The sequence below is a fragment of the Pteropus medius genome, unplaced genomic scaffold (genome assembly GCF_902729225.1).
Source record: "Pteropus medius unplaced genomic scaffold, Ma_sr-lr_union100, whole genome shotgun sequence".
Taxonomy (NCBI): domain Eukaryota; kingdom Metazoa; phylum Chordata; class Mammalia; order Chiroptera; family Pteropodidae; genus Pteropus; species Pteropus medius.
In genome coordinates, this window is record NW_024349800.1 from 4,470,124 (window position 1) to 4,487,869 (window position 17,746).

At 42.7% G+C, this 17,746-nt stretch overlaps 1 protein-coding gene across 1 annotated transcript in view; it reads left to right on the plus strand.

The window, feature by feature from the left end:
• SYN2 (synapsin II) overlaps positions 1 to 17,746 on the plus strand; it is a 164,318-nt gene that overhangs the window by 133,357 nt on the left and 13,215 nt on the right. Inside the window, exons 6-10 of the mRNA XM_039886761.1 lie at positions 1,695 to 1,757; positions 2,126 to 2,268; positions 6,579 to 6,653; positions 7,112 to 7,214; positions 8,544 to 8,693. Of these exons, the coding sequence (XP_039742695.1) occupies positions 1,695 to 1,757; positions 2,126 to 2,268; positions 6,579 to 6,653; positions 7,112 to 7,214; positions 8,544 to 8,693 (534 nt within the window). The remainder of the gene's footprint in view (positions 1 to 1,694; positions 1,758 to 2,125; positions 2,269 to 6,578; positions 6,654 to 7,111; positions 7,215 to 8,543; positions 8,694 to 17,746) is intronic.

The following is a 17,746-nucleotide window of genomic DNA, read 5'->3' on the forward strand; positions in this document are numbered from 1 at the left end:
GGCTGGGGAGTGGGGCGGGTGGTGGGGAGTGGGGGTGGAGGAGATGTCAGAGCAGCCAGTGCTTTAGAAACCCTTTCCCATACCCAGAGCCACAGACTGCAGATGGCTGAGGACAGTGCTCTTGGTGGGAGCTCAAAGCACATACTATCTCATCAGCTAGGGCAAAACTGGGACCTCTTCAGACCCTAGGATACATTGATTGCTGTCTCATGTCACAACTCACCAGAGAGACTATGTGTTGTTATATAAGGCGGGGCAGCTTAGAAAACAAGCAAGGCACTTGGAGTAGTGCGACCAGAGCCTTGTCCACTCTGTTTGTCAAAGTATAGTGCTCCAAGGCTCCAAATACAAAGAGACTCACGGGATTATTGTAGTAGGATCATGCCACATAGTGCTGGACTAGAAGGTAGGAGGCTAGGTTCTGACTCTGTCACTAGGTAGCTTTGCAGCTTTTGCCTCACTGGGCCTCACTTTATTCTCCATAAAATAACGTTGAACTACATGATTTCCAAGTTCCTTCGAAGCTCTTTGCCCCAGCATCAGCTGGCCTCAGCCAAGAATACTGAAATCCTCAGGTCAGGTACTCCCAGTATCTAGTCACATGAGAATCTGACTTTTCATCAGTCAACATTATTTTCTTTAAAAGACATCTTTTCATTTCAATGTGGTAGTGATATTTGAAAAGAAGGAAATTGAAAGAAAGCTGAGCCTGACAAAGATGAGGTTTGGTGTCTGGGTTGGTTCAGCACACAATACTCATACCAATATAGAGTCTAATGTATAATTGGTCAGGATCTTCAACAGTGTCCAGTCCAGTCTCTTCATTTGGCATGTGTGAAGACTGAGGCTCAGTGAGGTGAAGTGACTTGCAGAAAGTCAGTGGCAGAGAGTACTAGAATGCAAGTCTCCTGATGTCAAGTTCCGTGCTCCTTCCACTCCACCGTATTACTTCATTCATCACCATTTTTTAACAGCTTGAATTCTTGCATTTGGAGGGTAGTAGTTCTTCTTTTAAGTTTTTATTGTTCCTCTGTTTGACTATAGCCACCTCAAGGTAGAGTTTATTCTCTTAAGGATCTCTTTCAAATGACAAACGTGTTGAATTTTTATGTCAGCTCTCTTCCAGTCCCCAAGCAAGGCAGAAATAGGCCTCAGCATACTAAGCTGTGTTTGGTGGTGAGTTTGGGGTGTTGGTGAGCAATGAAGAGACTGTGAAAGGGGGAGAAAAGATAGGTTCAGTATAGGAAAGCTGGACCTTTGAAAAGGGAGGTGCATACAAAAGGGACATTAAGATTCCAAGATATATTCCTTTTGTAAATATGGTTTACAATGGTACAATTTTCATACGGTAAAATTCACCTTTTCAAAGATACATTTTACGCATTCTCTTTGGCTATGGACCAGTCCTGCATGGGGGTTTGTCTAATGCAGAGAAGGTTGAAACAATACATTTTAAAGATGTAGAGAGTACCAAGTAGGAGAGCCAGGTTTTATAGCCCTGCAACTAACATGCTGTGATCTTAGGCAAGTCATTGTCACTCTACGGGCCACGGTTTTTTAATTTGTAGAGCAAGTAGGTTGGACTAGTTCTTTAAAGGGGCCTTCCACGGGTGTTCCCAAGAAAAATATTTGTAAGATTCTGCAGAGAGACAGGCATGCTCTAACCAATTCATTCCTTTCTCCTCTGCTTTCAGCTAACACTGCCCACATTCCCTGTGGTGGTGAAGATTGGCCATGCTCACTCGGGCATGGGCAAGGTAAGGCTCAGCCGGCTGTGCTTAGAGATTGAGGCACTTTTCATAGAGCCCAGTTATGGACTATTCTCCCACCTCTGTTACTGATGAATTCTTTCCAAGGAGAAGATGATTTGGCTTCTCCAAAGCCATTAATGTTACCCAATCAGGCTACCTGCTTGGTCCCTTGGGCTCTTTGTAGCAAGTGTGGCTCCTGAGCCCTGGCAGGAGAAACTAGAGAGAAGGATCCTCCTAGGGAGATATGGTACCCAGGTTTGCATCTGGATGGGAAACATCTTGATAGGTTTGGAGGCTCAGGGCTCTGGTGACTCTCAGCATGTATATATGTTTGTCTCATTTTCTCCCTCTATGCCTTGCTCCAACATTATTAGGTCAAGGTGGAAAACCACTATGACTTCCAGGACATTGCTAGCGTGGTGGCCCTCACCCAGACCTACGCCACAGCAGAGCCTTTCATTGATGCCAAGTATGACATCCGGGTCCAGAAGATAGGCAACAACTACAAGGCTTACATGTGAGTGGGGGTGGGGTCCCATTAGACACGCTTCACTTTCTTCTCAGCCCAGTAGAGAATCTGAGCCTTCAGATAGCAGCCAACTCTTGGTTTAACCTCATCCTGACCAACAAGGCAGAGAACAGAGATGGTGCCATTCAAATCGGAGTGTCTTAGCCTGGGTTCTTTTCAAGTGAGAGGAGGGGGTCCATGAACTAAAATGAGAAATAAAATTAACATTTATTTTCACTAGCCTTTAAGTGAAATTTGGTATTCTCCTCAGTTATGAACAAAGGCAACAGACTGTAGCAGTAGCCACAACATGTGTGATTTTGTCACTAAAGGTAATCAGACTTTTTGTATTTTTGTACAGTTGTGACAGATATCTCTAAATACTAATTGCTGTTATCACTACTTAAGAATCATGGTAGTTATTAGACCTGCCACCACATTTACCCCTGTAAATATATTTGTTATTTAAAAAGAAACTTTTTTTACTAATTATTGATTTGCTTACTATTTTGATAATTCTATTTTGATAATTACTTTAAATAATTGAGTTCCTTTGTTATCCTATATAATTTATACATTTACACTTCTTATATATTTTATATTGTGAAAGGAGTCTGTATGCTTAACTAGGCTACCAGAGCACAGAAAAAGTTAAGAAACTCCTAATGTAAATATATAGCCCTAAAAACACTACAGAGCATTGAAAGCCTAATGGTTATGAACTGTATTCGTTTGCCAGAATGGAAAGTTAAAGGTTTCCTCCATTATAATTTAGAAAACAAAAGATTTCAAGACTACCTGATCTTCCATAATATATTTAAGAATGCAAATGGATTACGATTCCAGTTTTAGAAATATTAACCTCCATTTATTTATTTTTTACAAAGAGAGAACATTATAATATATAAATTTGATCTTTGCCACCCAAGACACAGCAGACTTCAAGGTTGAGCAGCCTCCCTTTCCCTACCCATCTGTTTTCATTTTGCTTCCTTCATCCCCTTTTTAGTGTTTCCACTCCTCACCCCTGGAGTTAGTTAGGAGCCCCTCCCTGCACTCCCTTCTCATAACCCTTCATACACCTCTAGCTTAGCACTTTTCATACATGTGAGTTCGTATCTCCTCTGAGCTCTCGGGCATAAATGATAGAATCAGCTCTGCAGTCCACTACCTTGTGCAGCAGCAGTCAAGCAGTAGGCACCCAATAAGTATTCATGGAACAGCTCTTGTGGAAAACTGAGGCATAGGATCTTTTTTACCTTTATCAACTAGATTCCTACATTTTAAAAGTTTGTAATTTTTTATTTATAGTCTTTCTGCTTCAAAAAGAAATTTAGGCTTGCTTTAAAATTATGCACAATGTAAGACAGGATAATTGAAAAGACCGTTATAAAAACTACTTAAAAGAAGCAGAAAAATCAATATGTTCAGGCACCTAGAAAAGCAGATTTCCTGTCCTTTAATTTTAAAATCCCTAAATAAACACAAAACATTTCTGATGGTGGGGAAAGAGTGTCTTGATTCTTAAAAAGGAGATATCACATTTTTAAGAGTTAGAGTTTCTGAAAGCAATTTAAACGAAGCATAAGAGAATCCCCAACAATTGATTAAGGGTGGGTGATCAGAGCAGCTTTAGAAAAACATTTACTTATTTTTTTATTTTCAAGGTACAGTCAGTTATTTGGGAGAATGTTTAGGTACTCTTAGCTCCTCTTCCCCAAACTTTTGGCTATCCCCTTGCTCTCAGAAGAAGGAATTGGCTTGGCAATAGCCAAGATAAGGTTTGAGATCCTTTCCTTCTCCCCTAGCTCTCACTCTAGAGACCCAGAGACATCCACATTTGGTGGAAAGAAGGTGCTGTTCCTGCTCCACTCTCTTTAGGCAATAGTATGGGTCCTTCCGTGGAGGTCAGAAGTCCTACGAGTCCTGAGAGGCAGTTGAGCTGTCACTGAGTGGCTTCTCCATGTCCCCTGTACTCCCACATGCCCCAGGTAGTCTGTATGGATCTGTGCTCTGCATCCTGTTCTTAGAGAAAGGTGTGAAATGTAAAAGACATTATTATTGCTCAATAATAATGGTTTGAGAACGCTGTTATGTACCATGGCACTGTGCTAGGGACATGGAAGTGAGTGACTCTCTGCCTTTGTCCTTGAGGAGCCCAGCCTTGTCACAGGGAGACATCTGTAAAACACCACTGTTGAGAAGACAGTGTTATTTTCATTATGATCCGTCTGTGCTGCCATTCAGATTTAGCGAGCCACTCTGCTGTTAGTTGTTTTTTTTTTTCCTGAGCTGGGTAGTGGAGTGTAGAGGAAAGTGGAGCACAATGAGGAAACCAAGAGGCCTGGATTTTTATCTTATATCTACTTTAACTAGAGATACAATCTCGGACAAGGCATCTAATCTTCCTGTGTCTTAATCTCCTTGTCTGCAAAGTGGGAGCAAGAATCCCAGTCTACTCACAACAGAGGGGTTGCAATGAGGGTCTGGTGAGGAACTTGAGGAGGAAAAACCTTGGAAAGCAGTATCATACAAGTGTGAGGAGCTGTTATTACCACATCTGTCTATTCGCTACTCTGCCTGAGGGCTCTGGAATACTAGCTATGCTAAGTTTCTCACTGTCTGAAGACCGCTCTCTAGGGAGGGTACTCCTGGGAACTGCTGAGTGAAGACTAGCATGTCCAATCTTCAATCAATAGTGAGTGACAAGGACAGCACATGAAGGTCTTTGTAAGTGGCGTGAGCACGGCTTTTCTGTCCCCTTGGCCATCCCCATCTTCTTGACTGTGTCTGAGTGAAGACTAATAATTAAAAAGACATATTTTTGGTGTTTTGAAGTTTATTTAAAACTGTTGGTCCCTGTGATAACCTTGTGTTTACACAAGGATAGAAGAGGCTCAGACAGGTGAAGTGATTTGCTTAAGATCACCCAGCCAGTCAAGAGCAAATCCAGAACAAGAAACCAGGTTATCTGCCTCCTATTTAGTCCAATACTGGTTGACTCTAACACATGCTTATGGATGGAGGATGCAGAGGGCACAGCAGAGAATAGGATGCTGACTTGATTGTATCAGCTCTGTTTGATGGATGAGGCAACTTAAGCCTGAAGAGGTTAACTGACTTGTCCAGAATCACATTACTAATACTGTAGGCCCTCTGAAACCAATTGTTGAATGAATGAATAAGTGAGCTAGTGTGGAAGCCACTGGGAGATAGTCGCAAGAACCCTGAGGGTGTTCTCAGGATCAATAGAACTCAATTCATATATACAGCCGTCCCCCCTTGTCCATGGATGCCTGAAACTGTGACCAGTACCAAATCCTATATATACTATGTTTTTTCCTATACAAACATATCTATGATCAAGTTTAATTTACAAGTTAGGTACAGTAAAAGATTAACAACAATAACTATAATAAAATAGAACGATTATAATAATATATTCTAATAAAAGTTATTTGAATGTGGTCTCCTCTCTCAAAATATCTTATTGTTTTATACTCACCCTTCTTTTTGTGAGATGATAAAATGCCTATATGATAAGATGAACTGAGGTAAATGAGATATTATAAAGTAAAATAAGGGTTACTTGAACAAAAGCACTGTGATACCATGACAGTCGATCTAATAATCAATACTAAGTGACTGATAGGAGAGGAGCATATGCAACATGGATATACTGGACAAAGGGATGATTCACATCCTGAGCAGGATGAGCAGGACAGTGCTAGGTTTTATTATGCCACTCAGAAGAGCATACAAAATAAACGTATGAATTGTTTATTTATGGAATTTTCCATTCAGTATTTTCAGAACACAGTTGACCACAGGTAACTGAAACCATGGATAGCGAACCACACACAGAAAATAGAGGACTACTGTACCAAGTCAGTCCAGATACTAAGTGAATAGGCTGCTGGGAATACAAGACATAATATATATCTTCAGGTGGTTTACAGACTTGTGGACAGAGGACTTAGCTCAAATAACTAAAGTAAAAAATAGATGTAAGATTGTGAGTGATGTACAGGCAAAGTCCTATAGAGGTTCTAAGGAGAGCAAGCACTCTGATGGTTGGAAGGTTGAGAGGGCTTCATGGAGCCAGATCAGAGGACTGTTGTAGAAAAGAGGAAGGCATTGAAGGTGTGGGGTTGGCAGAGACAGCCAGGCTCTTGGCTCAGCAGACAGGCACCTAGGCTATTTGTGGGAGAAGGAGTGAGGAAAGCAGTGGTGAGCTGAAATTCTGGAAAGTTTCATCATGCCTTCCTCTTACTGGTGTGGCTCATTGCCTGTCCCATCTTGGTGGGACCTTGTTGTAGGAGGACGTCGATCTCAGGGAACTGGAAGACAAACACTGGCTCTGCAATGCTGGAGCAAATCGCCATGTCAGACAGGTGAGTGAGAGAAGGAGTTCAGTCCCCAGCCCTGGAAGAGGAGGGGCTTCCATAGAAAAAGAGGTGTAAGAAATGAGCCCTGCCCAATGGGAGCCTCTAATCAGACAGGACAGATAGAACACAAAAGCCCAAGCAGCCATTAACAAGATCAGGACTGGCTAAATTATGCTAAATTATGGAGATAAAGACTGACCATAGAAGGCTCCAAGAAAAGAGTAGTTACTGTGGGCTGGAATAGCCAAGGAAGTTCACCTAGAGCAGGTGAGACCTGCTCTGAGCCTGGAAAGATGGGTAGGATCTGGAAAGCAAAGCAGAAGGGCACTAAAGATAAGGCAATGTGTTTGATGGGGGCAGAGGGAGGGAAGGTTGCGACAGAGGTAGCAAGGAAAATGTGACCAGCAAGCAAGCTTGGTATGAGCTAATACCCCAGCTTCAGGATATCTTCCCATCTCCTCCAGGTACAAGCTATGGGTAGATACCTGCTCTGAAATGTTTGGTGGCCTGGACATCTGTGCTGTCAAGGCTGTACATGGCAAAGACGGGAAAGACTACATTTTTGAGGTAAGTCTGGCTCAAGGAGTACCCCAGTAAGAAACAAACCCCAAAGCTGGAGGCCAAGCTCTTAGCTTGAGAACTGTGTGTGCAGCCTGGACTACATTTAGGTTAGACTCTCCTGGACCATGGGAAGGTTTTCATATGACATGACCAGTGGCTACGCATAGCAAAACACATCCACCGGTTGGAGCTCTTGTTTCCAACCAACTATGCTGACCCACACCATGGGTAAGAGATACCAGGTCTGGGTTTCTGGGTTCCTAGCCCTAATGCCATTCCTCTAGGAAGACTGTAATGTTTTTACTATTCTTGGTCTCAAAAAGAATCATTCAATCTACTCACTTTGCAGATGAAAAACTGAGGCCTAATGCCATGAACATGTATCCAGGGCCACAGAGTGAATCAGTGTCTCAACCTGAGCTAGAACTCAGATCTCCTGGATACAGGAGGTTCTTCTTAGCATCTCTCTAAGCTTTGGAGACACTTTATTCAGTCTGTCCCTGTTAATACAACTTTGCTGACTTCCTTTTCTCGTATTAAAGGGAAAGTCAGTGTCAGTATGAATCTTTCACCCAGATTCCTGCCCAACCTTTCTAGGATCAGGAAAGACCAGGAGTTGGTATTTGCAGAAGATTAGTGTCAGGAGCCCAGCGTGGGCTTCAGAATCTACTCCATGGTCTTCTTAGCAATCTATGTGGTCATTCCTCCCCTGTCTGGGTGGACTTCAGTTTTCTTATCTATAAATGAGAGAGTTGGACTACAGAATCTGTGATCTTGGGTAGACAGATACTTTCTAAAATAGGAAAGCATTGATCTGGACCTTGAGGTATAGGAAGAATCAGGATTGGGGCAAAAAGGGAAGTCATCCCAGTTCATGAACAAAGGCAAAAATCTAGTCATTTAATGGGCAGAGTATGTGTGGAGATACAGATTTTGTGGGTGAAAAGTCACAGAGATGAACTCCCGGCTCCTAACCAGAGAGTTAAGGAACTAGCATTCATGTGTTTCGGCTCCCCCTGCCTGCAAACCTCTGGGCCCTGGGTCTGTACTCTCCCCTGCTGTCTACCTCTCCCCGCTGCCTTCAGCAACCAGTCTTTCAGTCTCACTGAGCACTGGCCTAGGTAAAGATTGGAGGGAGGCCCAAGGCAAAGGTTTGGAGGAGGAGAGGACAAAGGTTCTATTTCTGCAAAGGAACATGCTTCCAGCTGAAGAGAAGAACACCAGCTTCATCTCCAATCTATCTCTGCTGGGTTAAGTCCTACTCATTCTGAAAGACTATACCAGGCCTTTAATGTCTCCAGACCCTTCCCTAACCTGGGCCACATCTTCCACCAGGTCATGGACTGCAGTATGCCACTGATAGGGGAACACCAGGTGGAGGACAGACAACTCATCACTGAACTAGTCATCAGCAAGATGAACCAGCTGCTGTCCAGGACCCCTGTCCTGTCTCCTCAGAGACCCTTAACCACCCAGCAGCCACAGGTAAGCAGCTAGGAAGAGACACAGGAAAGCCAAGAACTGTTACCAAACCCACTGCTCTAGACTGTAGTGGCTCTAGGATGGAAAAGAGATCAGAAACCTATAGGCCTGGATGGGATATATGGAGTCTTCTCCCTCTTCCTTTCCTTCCCACTCCTTATAGGAATCTTGTCATTAGCAATCTGCACTATCCAGAGATGGACTACTGAATCTCTTCCCTATAAACTTGAAGTATCCAGGGAACCAGACCCATTTTCCCTTGGGATGCTCCCACTTTTAATCTGGAAGCTCTCAGAGGAAGAGCTGGGTCAGACCTCTCACTGTCTAGAAGGGGTCTGCCGCATTTGCAGAGAAAGAAGAATGTTTCTGAGAAATCTGCTGGTCTGGAGGGAGGAAGAGAGTCTCCCTCAATCTGGGAGAGAGTGATGAGGTAAAACTCAAATAAGAAATCTGCTTTCCTTCTTAAGGAAGAGGAGGCAGGTTTCTTCGGTTGACTACAGTATGTGATTCATGGCTAGTCATGTTCATAGTGACAGTAACCCAGCTGCAGGTCTAGTGGGAAATTCACATTGAAATTTTTGTGGAACCTCAGGCCCCAATGGCTCTAGAATGGGCCAAAGAAAGGCAAGGACCCTAGGCCTGAGGGTCTTTAGTCCAATCTAGGAGATATCTCATTTTTCAAAAACATCCCCAAACTCCACTGAGCTTTTATATAATGAAGTGGTAAGAACTCTCAATCTAAGAACTGAGTCCTAGTCTAGCTCTTCTCTTAGCTGTGTGACTTTCAGAAGATGTTACTACCCTTTCTAGGGTTCTAGTTTTATCACTTGTAAATGAAAATATCTCAGAAATCATCCCTTCAAAATCCTATTTCAAACAGTTAGAGAGGTAGAATAGAAAGTGACTCAGAATGTGGGCTTTGAAGTAAGAACTACCCGAGTTTGAATCCCGGACCCTCCATTTATTGGCTTTGTGACCTTGTTCAAGGTTTTTATTTTAGCTCAGGAGAGATCTGAACAACAGCAGCTATCTTCTAGGGTTGTTATAAGAATCAAATGAAGTAAAAAAATCAAAATATGGCATAGTATATCATAAGTACTCAATAAAGGTTACCTATTGTTATTATGTAAGCAAGCAGCCTCTGAGCATGGGTTCCCTAAAACCTTAGGCTTTGCGATCGTAACTCACTTTTCTAAAGAGCGGTGTCTCACTGGGATTATACCATAGTTAGAAGCCAAGTAATTAGATCTCAAAATCCTTCAGTAAGAAAAAAGGAGAGTGAGAGGAAAAAACAGTTTAAAGCAGTCTGGATTATTTATTATAGAAACAAATTACCCCCATATTTGTCTTTTCATCATTTGAATATCACAGAATCATAGCACAGAAGCATAGTTGATATTATAATAATAGACTTGAGCCGTCTAGAAAGGGTTACATTTTAGTCAGTATTCCATATTCTGTTTAAGAAAGCTAGAAACATAATGTACAAAAACATTTCTGTAGAAAATGACTAAAATAAAACAGTATGACATTGGTAAGTCAGTTTCCTCTCTGGATCTCAGTTTTCCCACCTATGAGATGATATCTAAATACCTTTTGAGCTCTAAAAATTTCTTTGGGTAGAATACTTTCATCTTTACTGGTGTTGGATAAATGGGAACTTCTGGGCTAATAGATGTCGACTGACTCTTTTTGGGTATCCAATTTGAAAGTAGCTTCATGTGGCAGGATATTATCATACATAAGCTCTTGCAGGTGTTTCACACCTTCTGTAGCTGGTTCATACTTTATCGGATCTCTGACCAAGTGCAAGAATCTGTTCCTGTACTTCAGGAGTGAGAGTCACTAGAGAATTATACTAGGTACTTAGGAGAACAAAGTTTAATTACTTGTTAGAGATACAGGCCCATTATTTAAAATTTTGTGCTTAACTAGAGGCAATAAAAAGATTTTCCTGGTTAAAAAAAAAAATCAGGCCTGTGGTCGACTTTATGATTTTTTAAATCTGATAGAATCAAAATATTTGGGTCCTAGCCTTACCTTTTAGTGCACACTCTCTCTCAGAGATGGAATTGGCAGATTATTGCTCATTCCTGCAATAGAGGAAGAGTGACAAGTAGTCCTCTTCTTCCCTTCGACCATGAGAAATACAGAGAACATCTGGTAGTCGCTTAAAGAATTTATGACAGAGTAAGAGAGCCTGACACTGCCCAGATAAGATAAACAAAAATGGGTTGCTCTGGGATCCTGTGAGGGACCCTTAAGTACTTCTATAAATGCATGCAACACTCTCTTGGCCTCCTACAGGGAAGTCATTCTGAACTAAAATGAAGGCTACCTTAAGAGTCAAGAGACCTGAGTTTAGCCTTGTTCTTGCCACTGAATCACCAGGTAACTTTGGGTAGATGTCCTACAATTTCTGTACCTCAGCATCTTCGAATGTAAAATGGGTGTTGAACCAAAAAATTGCTTAGGTCTCTTCTAGGAATAAAACTGAGATTATATGGAAATGATCTCTGAAACATAAAAGTGCAGTAACTAAAAGAGAATTCACAACAATATTGTTTCCACCCCACAGAAAGCATTAGCTCTTCTTTGGTACGAGCCCCTTATTTTATAAACATTCACTATTACAGCTTAAATATTTTAAAAAGAAATCTATCAAAGTCAAGTCAGGAAATATAGTAAGGAATGAACCTCCCTAAATATAGGGGCTCCTGCAAAAATCCCATGTAGCAAAGCCAGTCTGGCTCAAGGATACATTTTTTTTCCGCTCAGCCTCACATTCGAAGCTGCAAAAGAATATTGTGGAAAGCACATCGTGCTGGGAGTCAGTACACTCAGGGGCTAGTCCCACTCTGCCGTAATATTTTGTGACCTTGGGTAAGTCACGTCCCATCTCTAGGTCTCTCTTTATTCATCTATAGAGTGTAGCCTAATTTACATGATGTCTGGATCCCTTTGAACTATAAGGTCACATGAACCTGGAGTCACCCCAGCCATAAAGTCTGAAGACACAGCCCTCCACAAGACTGCTGTCACTTTTGACACTAACAGAAAGGTCAGAGTTCTCAAAACCACCCTCACATTTGATAATTCTCGGAAAGGACTCACAGAACTTACCGAAAACTATTATACTCACAGGTGTATTACAGAAAAAGCTTTAAGTCAAAAGTAAGCCAAAGGAAGATTCATAGGGCAGAGTCTGGGAGGGTTCCAAACACAAAGCTTCTGTTGTCCTTAGGACGTGTTGCCTACCCTCCTGGTATCTATGTATGACAATACACAGGATGGATGACCAGCCATGGAAGCTCATCTGAGCTTCCATGTTCAGAGTTTTTATTGGAGTTTCATTTCATAGGCACTGATTGATTGATCACCTATTTGAACTCAGTCTCCAACTCCCCCCTCCCAGGAAGTGAAGCTAATACCATTGTGGCTGGAGGGGCCCACTGTGAGTCACCTCATTATCATATACTATCAGGTGTGATCTGAGAGATTCTCACCATGAATAACAAAGACACTCCTATCGCTCAGGAAATGCCAAGAATTTATAGGTTATTTCCCAGGAATAGGGGACAAAAGCCAAATCTCTTTGGGCAAGGCCAAATTCTTTACTTCATACATAATTAAATAAATTTAGCAAATGTTTCTCAAATACTTTAAGCCCCTTGTGGGCTGGGCCCTTGCCTTATTAATTTGTTTCTGCTGACCAGCACAGGCCTAGCCCAAAGTGTGTGCTTAAAATTAGTTAACAGACTTAATGATGAATGACATATAGTTTCTGTCCAAAAGTTCTTTATATTCTAAATTGAAATCATGACTGAAATCACAGAGGTCATTACCATTTATCAGATGTATCCTCTATTATCTTTCTCCTGAAACTTGTGCCTTGACCCCAGGCCACCCAAAAGAAAAAAAACACCCAACAGTCTGCCACACGTAGCAAAACACCATAACTGGGGCTTGAAGTCATGACTGTCCTGGTCATATTTCCACCTCCCATTTCTCCCTGATAATCTTTCCATTGGTCACATTTCAGTCATCATGGCTCCAGGACCATGAAGCTGTCAGAGCAGATTGTCTTCTTTTCCCGCTATCATATCTACCATCTCACCTGCATCTTTACCCACATAAATCTCTTTCTAAGGCCCACCCTCCAGTGGTGATCTGGATCTCACCTACTTTTTGCTTTCAGGTATCTCCTCTCTTCTCCATCTTCAGTTTTTCCTCTTCCAGAATATTATCACGTAAACATACAAATATTTCCCATTAAGAAAAATAAAATGAAAAACGAAGACCTTCCCCAATCCCATATTCTCTTCTAGCTACTGCCCCATTTCTCTGCTCCCCTTTGCAGTAAATCTTGAGCAGTCTTAGTCACCATCTCCCCTTCATTGCATCACATTTTCTTTTCAACTCACTCCTGTCAGCATTCCACCTCTACCGCCCCACTGAAATTGCTCTTGTTAAAGTCACCTCCATGTCACCAAGTCCAGTAGTCACTTCTTATTTTGAATGACTTCTCAGTAGCCTTGACACAGTTGACCACTCCCTCCTTCTTGAAATTTTCCTTTCCATGCCTCTGTGACTCCACCCTTGCGTGGTTTTCATTTTACTTCATTGGCTTCTCCTCATCTCTTTTGCTGGCTCCTCCACTTCTAAACCTCTAAATATCAGTGCCCGAGAATTTGGTCTATGTACATTTGGCTGCCCTGATCACTCCTTGAACTCCAGATTCGTACTTCTGACCCTGCTTGACATATTTATTCGCATGGCTAAAAGACATCTTTAATATAACATAGCCAAAGCAGAACTCTTGTTTTCTTCCCCCTTAAATCTGTTTCTACTCCTGATTTCCCCCAAGCAGTTCACATAGGCCTCTACCTGCTTCTCTACCCTTGTGCCTCACCAGCTCTTGCTCACTGTGCCTTAGCCATACTGGTAAGGGCCTTCATATTAATTGTGTCCTCTCTCTGAAATGTTCTTTTCCTTATTTTTGCATGGTTAGGTCCTTTATGACAGTAAGACTGAAATTTTCTTAACCATCCAATCCAGAGTTGCCACCTAGCAACTGACTACCACCCTCCCTTATGTAATTTTCTTTATAACACTTGCTATCAGCTAAGATCATCCTCATCTGTTTCTTTGTCTCTTCCACTAGAATGTAAGCTCCTTGAGAGTAGGGACTTGTTCACTGCTGTATCTCTAGGGCTGAGTAGCTAGCACCTAGTAGCCATTGAATATATCATGGTTATACTAAGGGGTGGGTGGGTAGAAGTGGTCAGCTCAGGTTCAGTTAGTTTATAATAAAGTTAAACAATAAAAAACGAGGTCAGTCTGCTTTTTATTATCATAATGCAATAGCAATTCTACACAATGGCTGTGATGAAATACTCCCCCTACCCTGGTAAACCACTCCCATCTCTCCTTCCCCTTAATATGCCATTATAAAGCATATTTGTCGAATGAGTCTTTAACAGCCATGGTGGCATATTGGAGTTGGTTTTAGGATCCTAAGAATGATTTTGGTAGTATGCAAATGAAAGGGATGTAAACCAAAAGCCATTACCTGGGTCCCAGCCAGGACTTTACGTGATGAACTGAGCCCTTAGGTGCTGTCACTAACTCCTGTGCCATTCCACACAGTCAAGCCACTCTCTTCTGTGGCTCTGTCACTTTGGGCCTGAGTCACAAGCCCTAGGAGCTGCTTCTTGCTCAATATTCTAGATCAAGACTGGGGCTGCTTATGACTAGCCATTTGTCTACCTTTCTTTCCATCCTTGCCTATAGCTCCTGAGTGGTTTGTTTTGTTTTTGTTTTTTGGTTTTTGGTTTTTTTTTTGTTTTGAGAAGAGTACTAAAGGAGGCTGGAGGGAGGTGAGTAGAGGGCACACCCAACCTTGTTGTCAGCCAGCCCCCTAGCCTAAGATGGATTAATCATAGAAAACAGAGCCATAGAAGTGGACCCAGGCTAAGTGCTATACCCAGTTTAAAGGAATAAAGGCAAGAGTGTAAGAGGCAATGGCTGTGTCTCTAAAAGCGTGGAAGAGAGTGGCAAAGCCTTATCTGGTTGATGACAGCTTAGCTTCGGCTAGACTGCCAGCTCTGGGGCTGCCCATTGACTCTAAAGTGTTTTAGGGAGATGATTCTTAAGGTGGCAGTGACACCTGGTGGCCAGTCATGGCCAAAGCCTCCAGGCTATATACCTCCAGAACCTCCTACCTATATACCCTGCTTTCCTATCCACCCTCACGTTCACTGACCTTTGGGGTTTGTTGTCGGAAATCAGAGCTGGGCCTTACATCCTGAGTCCCTGGAGAGCTGTGGGCTACTCCTGAGACTCATGGGAACCAGAGAGAGAACTTCAGTTGGACAGAGCCTTCAGGTCATGCCAGTAGAGGTGGCATCCTGGTGATCTCCTTTATGTGGCTAATCTTTCAATTTCTCATTACAATGCTTCCACTCTTTTTATTTCCCTATAAAATCTTCCAGGGCCAAAGGACTAAATTGCTAATGGAGGGATTTCAGACACCAATGGGCTTTCTATTTGGTTTGTGGTTAGATCCATGAGAAGTGATTCTAAGACTCAGCCTTTGGAAGCATTAATACATATATAGTATCCAAGAAGAAGATGAGCCTCTTCTACTCTGAGCTGATCAGACCAACACCTGCAATGTTGTTTCCAGTCTGAAGGTCACAGTATAACAAGGACAAACCCTCACTGGCATGTCCTTAGAGGAGAGAAAACCGGGAGGTTGAGGAATTTGGCAAATGTATTTTATGATTAAGAGTTAAAGGAGCTGCAGTTGAAGAGCAATAGTCTTAAGGAGCCCCATGACTTAATATCTTTGGCGCTCTGATAGCTGTCATGGGATAGAATTGGTGCCAAAAAGTAAAACTTCTGGAAGACGGGAGTAAACTGTTAACACTGAGAGAGAAAATGGCTACTCTGGGAAGTGGCGTGTGACTGCTACGTCATTGCCAGTGTTCAAGCAGGAACGCGATGAGCCACTTGTCAGGGACATTGTAAAAGGGTAGGCTGGAGGCTAGGGCTGTTGGACCAGGTAACTTTTAAAATCTCTTTCTAGATCTGAGATGCTATGATCCAGGCTGGTTGTTAGCCACAGACCTGGAAAAGGCAGTGATGAGAGTTCAGACTTGAAGGACTGGATCCTAATAACCTCTGGTCTCTGGTAGGATATTCTACGAGTCCTTTTTTACTGACTCTCTGGTCGAAAGAGATATTCAAAACATTTCCAGCTAGGTCTTTCCAGCCACAAAGGCTTGAAAAGATGAGGTCTCTTGAGTGCAAGGAGACCAAGGCTGAGAAAGGGTTTCATTGGATTCTAAAGGGCCACACAGTTAGAAAGGGGGCACAATTCAGATCCCAAACATGGGACTAAGAGAACTTCACTTAGCTTAGAAGAAGTAAATTTAGGACAAATGAAAGGCCTTCCTGCTTCCCACAGCAGGACTGGCTTTAGGGAATTTGTTCCCCAGTGAGGATAAACTGAAAATTTGAGGAGATTTGAGGCAGGTTCAGATAAAGTCGCTAGTGACTAGATCCCTTAACAGACTATTAAGGGAAACTGACTATTTTGGGGCTATCTTAACTTTTTAGGGACATCTTTAATCACTGGAAGCTGACATTCCGACTTCGGGTGACCTGGCCCTCAGTGCCCCCATAGGTCTCATGGACTGCCCCCATGGGACATGTTTTATATCCTTAGGAAATCACTGGTTAAGGGAGGGCCCCAATCCAAGCAATGAGCTCTGCCTTCAGAATAGCAATTTCCCTCACAAAAGAAGGAGGAAGAGCTCATCTTTGGGCACCTTTAATATAACCTTTCAGAGGAAGGAATGTGGGCATTGGTGACTACAGGGGTGATCCCAGAAAGATTCCAAGGTGCCTAAAAACATGCTGTTCCCTTTGCTCTGACTGAACCTACAACCTCCTGACCACATTCCTTCCTGCTGCCTCATTCCCCCTGGGGTCCCAGACTGGGGGAGCAGGGCCTGGGGGAACCGATCAGAATAGTTCTGTGGCATGTGGAACAAAAAGCTTGGCCTGGCCTCTTTCCTAGGGCCAGACCCTGAGACCCTTTCCCAATTTCCTGTCTCAGATATGCTGAGCAAGCACAGGCCTTCCTCCTTGGTGGGGGCAGTTGGATTGAGGCCAACAACTCTTAAGAGTTGAGTCACTAATGTCTTTCCTTCCTCAGCTTTCCATTCTGCTGGGACCTCAGGAGGTCCTGTCTCCCAGTTTGTCTGCTGGAAGCCACAGGATGGCAAATTAAAGGTGCCTTTGACAAAAACCTTCATCATGGGCTTGGTTTCTCTATCTGACCAGTGATTTGTTTTCCAGTCAGCTCAAGAGCTAATACTGTTTCTGAAGTGACTTTTCTGTATCTTCAGAGACCTTGCTGGAACTAATCAGTGATATACAGAGGGTGTGGTATAGCTTAGCCCAGAATCCCCCACACATTGAACTACTATGCACCAGTTGACAGGAAGCCACCCAACAATATCTTCTCTACTGATACATGAAATCCTACCATCCTTTGGACTGATATTATTGAATAATATTAATGAAGTTCACTTATATGAACATTTGGCCTACCACATTACAGTTTATAAAGCACAGCCATTATGTTGAGCCTCATAACGCTATGTGAGATGGTTTGGGCTGGTATTTCTATCTCTGTTTCACATATCCGCAAAGAAAATGCAAATGACTTGTCTAAGATCACACAGCTTGTAAGCAGGAGAGCTGGATCTTCTGGATCCCCTACCAGAGTACAGAGCTGGTAAAAATGGATAGAGCGGGGCCTTTGTGACCCTGTATAAGGGAAATTTTTGCTCTCTTCCTCCTGACAGCTGAGTGCTAAACCTGCCAACCTGGAAGAGTCGGAGCTTCATCAGCTCTCTCCTGTCTCCTTGGCTTCTCTCATCACTAAAGCCTAGTGGATTGAGCATAGCAGGATACAAGCTCAGTTGGCTTTTATGGAGTGCAGCAGCATACTCTTCTTGCTAAACCCGTCAAAGCTTGTGCCT